General features: G+C 36.5%; 1 protein-coding gene across 1 annotated transcript in view; it reads right to left on the reverse strand.

Annotated features, from left to right (window-relative positions):
- The window catches only part of LOC106873599 (retinoblastoma-like protein 2), a 70,277-nt gene that overhangs the window by 29,276 nt on the left and 30,604 nt on the right, over nt 1-10,397 (reverse strand). The window contains exons 6-10 of the mRNA XM_052967670.1: nt 6,148-6,335; nt 5,308-5,372; nt 3,393-3,561; nt 1,023-1,189; nt 368-404 (exon numbers count right to left, since the gene is read on the reverse strand). Coding sequence (XP_052823630.1) covers nt 368-404; nt 1,023-1,189; nt 3,393-3,561; nt 5,308-5,372; nt 6,148-6,335 — 626 coding nt within the window. The remainder of the gene's footprint in view (nt 1-367; nt 405-1,022; nt 1,190-3,392; nt 3,562-5,307; nt 5,373-6,147; nt 6,336-10,397) is intronic.

Raw genomic sequence — 10,397 nt, forward strand, 5'->3', positions numbered from 1 at the left:
CTAGAACACTCCCTGAAAATATTTTAAAGGAAGAGAAAAGAAAACAGTAAGAATTAATAAAAGAAGACCCATTTTTTTTTTTGTTGTGGTTGAAACAAGGAAAAAAAAATAATTGAAGATTTCAAAATTTAAAACTCAAAGATTAAATACAATTAACTTTTTGAATGATGCAAGATATTGTCAGATATTTCACTCACAATTGAGTCACATAAGATTTTTTAAATGTTTTAAAATAAACTGTCAAACATTGGGACTGAACCCGGAACCATGTGGTTGAGAAGCAAACTTTTTACTACACAGCCCTACCTGTACTTATACAACTGTTACACGAAGAACTACTAAATTCAAAATATTTCAGAAATAATACCTTTTGGTTGACAAGAGAATTAAAATAATGGTAAAAACTATAGAAAGTGAACTTATGTATATTTTGTTTACATACACTGAATTGTATAAAATATAAACACATAAAAAATGTCTATCAGAGCACCATCCAAGCGTGATCATTGCCAGAGCACCAGTTGTCTGGCTTCCATGCCGGTGGCACGTAAATAGCACCATTTGAGCATGATCATTACCAACGTCGCCTTCCCGGCACTTGTGCCAGTGGCATGTGAAAAGACATTTGAGCGAGTTCGTTGCCAGTACCGCTGGACTGGCTCCTGTGCAGGTGGCACGTAAAATACACCATTTCGAGTGTGGCCATTGCCAGTACCTCCTGACTGGCCTTCGTGCCGGTGGCACGTAAAAGCACCCACTACACTCTCGGAGTGGTTGGCGTTAGGAAGGGCATCCAGTTGTAGAAACTCTGCCAAATCAGATTGGAGCCTGGTGTAGCCATCTGGTTTCACCAGTCCTCAGTCAAATCGTCCAACCCATGCTAGCATGGAAAGCGGACGTTAAACGATGATGATGATGATCACATTATTTAATATCTGTCTCCAGTCACTTTTCCTTTGTGTTTTTTTTTTATGCAAATCATTAATTATCAAGAGTAAGGGAAAGAAAGGAATCAAACCTACTCAAATATTGCTATAAGGCCATCACTTGGTGAGGTCTTCCGGCCAGACAACAGAGCTTGCAACCGACTAACACTCTGAGTAGCAGTTGATATAGGTGTGATGTTGGGATCTTTCTCTTTCAGATAGCGCCGTCCTGTCAAAGGGGTTGGTGGTGCAAGACTTCGTGTCTGCAGAAGAAAAAATAATGGATTTAACAAGAAAGAACAGTAAATGGAAATGATAATAAATAAGATGAAATATCAAATCAAAACCAGTTTAGCCAATGAGCTAATAATACAATCATTGACAAATAACATTTATCCTGCATAAAATAAGGGAGCTTCTACACCAGTGTTTTTTGACCATTTTGTACCTATGGACCTTTGATTCTTATTTTACTTGGGTGGACCCTCTTAGCCATTCAATCTTTTAAAAAATCCCATTATATTTTTGGAACTTAATATTTTTAAGAATAGCATTAAAAAAAATTGTCAAGATATTTGGTGTATTGAAGAAGTATATGCAATTTATTGCACATAAATTTTAATAAAACAAATCTTATGTGGATTGAGAACCACTGTTTTACACAGTCAATCAACTTGCTAGAATAGCAGCTAAATCTCAAATCATATCCTAGAAACCTCAAAAAAAAAAAAAAGGGGGGACAGTCAAGGCTAGAATGCTTTTGATCATAGGCTTGCGCAATCATGATAAACCCAAGGCTAAGTAAGCAAAACCCTATCGTTCATCAGTCAGTAAGGGCACTTGAACATAATCCAACAACCTGCTTAATAGGAAACCAATAAGAGAGCCTCTACATGGCTGCTCAACCACCAGAAATAGCAACCAAAGTCAGCCTCAAATTACATGCTAATTATCCTAATCATTTTCTCACACTCATTTTTCCACTCTTGCATGGATTGAACAGTTCTTTTCCTTCATAGGATTTCACTACTTGCTACTATCCTTTACCATCTCGTTTGTGAAATTCAGTGTCCTAAGATCATTGGACCTCTTACTGCTAACTACTCCTGTGCATTCACTAAATAGAAAGTCCTTTCTGCACCTCTTGTGTACCATTGGTTGTACAGTAGGTAAACTGTATGGAATCCATAACTATTCTGTTTACACATACTGAGCATGGTCATTCTTCAGATGACAGTAATCCTTCTTCCTAACTAAACATTTCTCATTTAAGGCCTGTTTATTCTAAGCTTTGCCTCCACATTTGGTATTTCTTTAATTCTTCAACAGAATCAGTCATGAAGTGTTGGTCATTAGTATACAGAAGATCCTATAGTCAGCTGGTCTTTAAACACTTTCATAAGGCCTGGGAAACTGTAATAAACTGGAGAGGGTCAAGAGGGAACCTACTTGCATTCTAAATTTCTCGCTGAACTCATTGACCTACTGAAAAGCAACCACCAAACTACAGAGCACAGTACCCTGTCAGATCTCATCTCCAGATCAACAAATACTAGGTGTAGTGACTTGCTCTCAGCTTGTCTCCTGAGAAAGAGAGACACAAGTGGTATCCTACCTTGGCACAAACCCATACCTTAAGTACTAAGCCTATCACTTAACTGGTTTTTCATACAGTAGTCACCCTTGGGAAAATTTCCAATGCGAATCTAGCAGTCTGATGTTCTATGCCATTAAGTTTACTATAACATGCAGAATCATTACACCATCCTCTTTCCAAACAATGTTGTTCCAATGCCAACTTCCAGTCATAAAGTTGCTACAAGTTACTTATACATTCCTTGTTACCACCTTTCTACAGAAATACAATACCTTTGCTTTAATTAATACTTAAAATAACAAAGGATTTAGCAAGATAACTTTGTCATTATTACGAAGCTGGTGTTTCAAACATAAATGAGCATGATAAAATTTAGACAGAAGGTTTTAACTTACATAATTTGAAAATAAGCGTTTATATCATAGAATCAGGAGCTGTTCCAGCAGGCTAGTATCAAAAGAGTTAAATTAGCCTCATTCTCTTCTGAATTTACATTTTTATTATCTTTCTCATTTTGTCATTTTATTCTTTTAATTATCCATATTCTGAACCCATTCTCATGTTAGATGGTTTTCTAATTTAAGGTTTCAGCCGTTCATTGCTTCATTAAGCAGCAACGAATGGTTCATAACATAGCTTTTTCTTTTCTTTTTTTTTTTTGAGGATTGATGTTAGATATCCTTCCAAAAATAGATTCCATGATGCAAGAATGAATGACTCTAGTATCCTTCCAAAAATAGATTCCATAATGATGCAAGAATCAATGATTCTAGCTTTAACGAAACATCAGTCATAATCAATAATCATTCAATCACTCAAAAAGTTGTCATTCAAATCCCATAAAATAAATAATTCTTATAAACACTCACTTCATCCAAATGTTGGTGAATACTCCGATCCATTGGAATTCCATCGGAAAAATCCGACTGATTTCTAGGAGTTCCAATCTCTTCAGTGGCGTAATTTTCCAAGAATATTGTTTCATCAAAATCTCCTACTCTTAAGACATATTCCCCATAAGCACGGTTGATTGCTTTGCTGTAATAAAGGTGGAAAACACATTGAAACAATCTTTCTTGAAGTGGGAAAAAAAAGGCAAGATTTGGGGGGGGGGGTTATTAAGAGATGAAATTATGTCATTTTTTTTAAAATTAAAATCTGGAAACAAGAAATCCTCCATAGTATTGCAAAATATATTTTCAACTGAACAAATTATATATTTAGAAATACAAATGCTTTCCTTCCATGTAAAGGCATCTCACACCCATACCCTTACTTTCCTTTTACCCCCACACTTGTGCCCATTGCCACTCCTTACTTACATATATATATGTATGTATGTATGTATATATAAAGGAGACCACTAGGTGGACTTCTAATGTGCTAGAAGAAGATCACATGTAATGTGTCTACTAAGACCGAATTGTTCTCAAAGGAAATACATATACAATAATCCTTTGAGATGTCAGATATTTTTCTGAATCTCCTTGATTCTTTTAATGTGCTTGTTCCCTGGTATTAAATTGATATTAATTAATATCCAATTTTTTACCCTAATGTTTTAATTTTATATATATATATTATGTAAGATATGTTAGATGTATGAAAACCATCTAAGGGATAGATGTATCCAGAGGCACTCCTGGTAATTACGTCTGTATGTATGTATGTATGGTCCTTGTTATATGGTATACAGTAGTGGGTAAATGAAAAGTAAACCGTAGTTTAATGTATATAAAGACGATAAGAAAACGGAGAAATAAATAACAATGAGAAGTGGATCTTTGGTGTTATAAAGCCGTTATTTAATTAATTAAGTAAGATGGGAGTATGATAGAGTAATTTTACAGCTGTTTCCATATATCAGGCTGGAGTAAATATGTATTTACCTCATTGCAATTGATATACATCATCAGAACAAAGATAGCAAAGATAAGCAAAAGGGGATAGTGAGAAAGAAAGTGTAAAGAAAAAACAGGAAGAAGAAAATGTTCAATAATTTAATAGTCTTACATTTTAGTTAGGTTCAAAGTTCAGTGAATCCGTTGTATGGTAGATGAGAAGAGAGTTAGTTGAATCTAAGGTCTTGTAATTAGTTATTAACATAGCTTACATGTGTCTGTATATATATGTGTCTGCGCTTTAAGGACTGTGATATGCAGGACACTGACTGGAAGAACAATGTCTGTCATCGCCACGGATGGAGGAAGCAGGTTAAGGAAGGGATCGACACTTTTGAGAGAGCACGTATCCAGCATGAAGAACTTAAGCGAGCTGCGCGAAAGCACACGGCTCGTATAGTGAATGGGGAAAGCTTAATCTGCAATGTTTGCAGTCGTGTATGCTTGTCAAGAGCAGGGCTCATTAGCCACCAACGGAGCTGCAAATGCAAAATATAAGTTAGTCCTAGAGCGCACAATGTTCCTGAAGGTCGGCAATGGTCTTCCTCGGTCACGAGTGGTCGGCCATCATCATATATATATAAACACATACATATATGTATATACACTCACGTGTGTGTGTGTGAGTGTGTATGTATATATATATATATATATATTTATATACATATATATATACACACACACACACACACACACACATATATATATATCATCATTGTTTAACGTCTCACACACACACAATGAACTTTCAGTTTCTGTCTATCAAATTTCACATGTCTTTGGTCAGCCCTTCTCAAGTGCTTAAGGTACTGTACAAAGGTACTGACACCAAAACCATATGCTTGCATCTATAAAACATATAAAACATAAAAATCAAACTTACAAATTAGCTTCAAAGTTTCCAGTGTCCAACACACCAGCTAAGTTACTTTCGTTGCCCCTTAATATCTGGAAAAGAAAACAAAAACACAATGGAAAAACTTTAAGAATAATTTTTATATTGTTGTTGTTGGCACTCTGTCACTTACAATGTCGAGAGTTCCAGTTGATCCGATCAACAGAACAGCCTGCTCGTGAAATTAACGTGCAAATGGCTGAGCACTCCACAGACACGTGTACCCTTAACATAGTTCTCGGGGATATTCAGCGTGACACAGTGTGACAAGGCTGACCTTTTGAATTACAGGCACAACAGAAACAGGAAGTAAGAGTGAGAGAAAGTTGTGGTGAAAGAGTACAGCATGGTTCACCACCATCCCCTGCTGGAGCCTCGTGGAGGTTTAGGTGTTTTTGCTCAATAAACACTCACAATGCCCAGTCTGGGAATGAAAACCACGATCCTATGATCGCGAGATCGCTGCCCTAACCACTGGGCCATTGCGCCTCCACAATGACAGCATAAAATTTCATTGCTCCTATGTGAAATTGCTCTGCTTTATGAGTTTTTTGCTTTACAAGCGATCTTCAGGAACAAATTGACTCATATATCGAGGCATTGGCAAAATATGAACATCACCAAGCATAACCATATTAGAAAATGCATTACATATGCATGCATGTGTTTGTTCATGTGCATGTAAATGTGTTCGTGTGGATGAAGACATGTTAATGAGTAGGTGTGCATGTTTGTATGAACATCTGTGTGTGCAAACATGTATCTATACAAGTGTGCGTAGACTGGATATTTGGAGAAAAATCAAAAGAAGGAAAACAAGCAGCTTACAGGCTCCCTGAACATTTGCTTCAAAGGGAGTTTCCTGAAAAGTTCTTTCAAATAGGGCTTCCAGTGATGTTCTTTAATTGTCTTAGCATCCACAACAAGTCCGTTGTGTTTCTCACAAAGAAGTTTTATGATACACGGAGCTTCAGATGGAGGTTTCCAGTCTTTGTTATGAAAATTCTCAGGAAGTCCTAAATTATTTAAAACAAAACAAGAAAAAAAAAAAGTGACATTCAATTACTTCTGTTTGATTATTATAGGAAATGCTGTACATGAAAGGAACTTACCAGCTTTGCATATTTATTTATTTTTGATTGTGTGGGGGAAGAGCAAACTTTAATTAGTGTTGTCGCTGAGCCAGTGAATGTTTGACCTACTAGAAATAGCAGCCATCCCCCAAATATGCTCAGTTGTCTTTGAAAAAAAAAGTAAGGATTGAGGCATTGGATAAATGAAATCCTGGATATACAAAAAAGACAGGATAATCTTATGGGGTTGAATAATCTTTGATCACAAACAGAGCTGACCTGGGGTTAAACAACTGCAATGCTAACAACAGCAAACAACTAAATTTTGAGATGAATTATCATCATCATTGTTATTATTATTAGTATTCTTAAGGTGGCAAACTGGTAGAATCAGCATGCTGGACAAAATGTTTAGCAGCATTTCATCTCACTTTACATACTGAGTTCAAATTCCACTGAAGTCAACTATGCCTTTCATCCTTTCAGGGTCAATATAATCAAACAGCCCCCTCCCACAGAATTTCAGGCCTTGTGCCTATAGTACAAAAATTATTATTATTATTGAGTGAGAGAGTAGTGAATGCCATCAAAGTGACACTGGGGTAAAATATACGAAGCCCACTATACCCATCATGACTACCTGTCTGATAAGAGTACACCAGGCGCATGCATCACAACCATGTGTGCGCGACATGGTGATCTCATATCAAGATAAACAACGCATGACCTTGCAAGTGGGACCCAGTTAGAATTTTCTTCAGGTCAAGTAGCCCATCCCATTCAAATGGTCCTTAAATAAGGGTTGTTTAAGGAAACATCCATATTTCCAGAGGTGAATTATTCAAACCCCAAAGAATTCCTCTCAACACATGGCTATGATGCTCCCCCACTACTTCTACTCATGATCAGAGATGCACATATCATCAGCCACCAAGGGACATGCTCAACTGGTTATGGTCAAGCAACTGACAAGCAAATCTGAGGTATTGAGCAGAATATTTACAGTAGCCCATCTTTTATACCAAAACAAAACAATGGACATGATAACACTTCCAATCAATTAAGATCAGAAGCCATATGAGCCACTGCCTGGTACTGCACCAGGGCTTTTATTATTATTATTATTATTATTATTATTATTATTATTCAGTAGTTTTATTTTTATAACGTGCTTTCACTTCACTACCGAGCGCAGCTCTGTGCGCCTTGGGTATGTGCTGTGGTTTGCTGTGGTGCTCTTATGTTTACTGTATTGAAAGTGTTTTGCGTAGAATGTGTGCAGTACCCAGTAGTGCAATTTTCTGTATGTTATATATATTTGTAAGTCCTGCTATTTTTGTTATGTATTTGTCTGAATATTTTTTTATTATACCTAAGGCACCTACTATGATAGGAATTGTTTCTGTTTTTATTATTATTATTATTATTATTATTATTATTGGCAGAATTTTTAGCATGTTGGACAAATTGCTTGGTTGCATTTCTTCTGGCTTGATACATTCTGAGTTCAAACACAGCCAAGATTATCTTTGCTTTTCATGCTTTTGGCAACAAAATAAAGTGCCAGTCAAATACTGGGGTGACAGTAATAGACTTGCCCCTTTCCCTCGAAATTACTGACTGTGTGCCAAAATTTGAATGTATTATTATAACTGTAGGAAAAAAAAAAAAAAACATGTCTTCTTAAATATTTTCTTAAGGAACTCCTTTCAGAACATTCTGGGTTGTCATTTTCAGACATCTTAAACAATCTTATTGTGTTTTACATACAATCAAAAATGGCTTTCTCTCAGAAAATTCAAATGAATGCGAGAGCACAGAAAAGAAACACAAAAGAGAGAAAGAAATTTAACTACAAAAGACATAAAAAGTCCACAGAGGAAAAATTACTCTTTATCAGATAGCAGTGACTAATGTCACTTATCTGTTAAAGAGTCATCTCAAACATCTGCAGCATTATAAGAAACAAAAACAACAATGCATACATGCACACACACATTTTGCCAAATGAAGAAACAGTGAAAAGATATTGATTTCTTTTTCACCACCACCACCACCAACAAAGATACTGAACATGAACCACCTGGCCAAGAAAAATAAACTATGTATGGTAGTTATTTTTTTTAACTAAGAAAAGTACATCATTGCCAGAATTCTTTGCCCACAAGCAACAGACACAAGAGGAAAGTTGTCTATTTCTAGAATGCCAAAATACAGCACAGGTTTCTTCATGCCCTCAATAGAACAATTGTAGGTGGTTAATGTGTAGTGTAAAAGAAACAAAATACTAAGATACATATGTTTGTGTATACTACAAACCTAATATTACAAAATGGCAAAAAGAATTACCTTTTTGGTGGGGAAACTAAAAATGAAAGGACCTTAGAAAATGCTTTAATGTAATTAAAACTATCAGTCAGTTTAACTATTTAGCATTCACATTATTCTGTGAAATGTAATGCTTATTTATTTACATTGTTTTGAATTAATCATGCATTCCCTTGTAGCTTTGAGATTTCAATGCTGTAATTATTTAATATCTAGAATGACATTATAGGATAGATGGCAGAGGCCAGATCTGGCCAGTTTGAACATAAAACAGGTAGAATATTTTGGCTGGATATTGCCTGTTTGAATGCTAAAGAGTTAAGGCTTATGGAACCATATGGCTAGTTTTTAAAAGAAAGGAAGCAAAGAAATCCAAATCAGTGCATGCATATATTAAGTTGGCACTCTGTCGCTTACGATGACGAGGGTTCCAGTTGATCCGATCAACGGAACAGCCTGCTCGTGAAATTAACGTGCAAGTGGCTGAGCAATCCACAGACACCTGTACCCTTAACGTAGTTCTCGGGGATATTCAGCGTGACACAGTGTGACAAGGCTGACCCTTTGAAATACAGGCACAACAGAAACAGGAAGTAAGAGTGAGAGAAAGTTATGGTGACAGAGTACAGCAGGGTTCGCCACCATCCCCTGCCGGAGCCTTGTGGAGCTTTAGGTGTTTTCGCTCAATAAACACTCACAACGCCCGGTTTGTGAATCGAAACCGCGATCCTATGACCACGAGTCCGCTACCCTAACCATTGGGCCACTGCGCCTCTGCATGCATATATATATATCTGGATTAACACAATATGAGGCCTACAGCCAAAGATATCAGATATGACTAAACCTTGCTTGCTGTTACACTTTTGCAGCACAATACAAACAGGTGATGCATGCCAAGGAAATGACATATAGTCAGGTGGCATCTCAATGCATATACAACCCCTGAATAATAACAAAGAAATACACCAGAACTGTGCCATATCAAATATATGAAATGAAGCACCATAAGACTGGTGTGCTGGCCAGAAAGCTTAGTTACTATACATATGACAGGATTGTTTGAAGGCTCTCAGCCCTGAAGAACTCAAAAAGTGGAGAAAGGGAGAACAACAGAGCCAGCAGCAACAAGAGAATCTAGAGCAGGGGTTCTCAACCGGGGTCCATGTGGCCCTTGAGGGTCCATATAAAACTTTCTTGTTAAAATTTATGTACAACAAATTGCTTATACTTCTACAATACACAAAATATTTCAACATTTTTTTATACAATTCTTAATAATATTTAATTACTAGCAGAAATACCTGGCGTTGCCCGGGTTAAAGAGAATAATGAAATCTAAAAACGCCGTCTAGACTACGCATCATCTTTATATATAGAGATGTATATACACACACGCACCCAAACACACGTATATATATGTATATCAATATAAATATATGAAAGTCAATGAAGCTTCGTAAAAGAAGGTGATCATGTACATACTTTCTTGCTGTTGTGATTATAACACCTCGTTGTAAACTATGTTCCTTGTTTTCCCTTGTGGAGCATATACAAATAGGTTTTTTTTTTTGCTGCCCACTCTTGAGCAGCCAACATACAGTTGTCCATGTGAGAAGCAGGGCTCTTCCAAGAGAAGACCAGCTACAGACAGTGTTTGATCCTGAGATTTGTTTA

This window comes from Octopus bimaculoides, chromosome 4 (assembly GCF_001194135.2).
Source record: "Octopus bimaculoides isolate UCB-OBI-ISO-001 chromosome 4, ASM119413v2, whole genome shotgun sequence".
Lineage (NCBI taxonomy): Eukaryota > Metazoa > Mollusca > Cephalopoda > Octopoda > Octopodidae > Octopus > Octopus bimaculoides.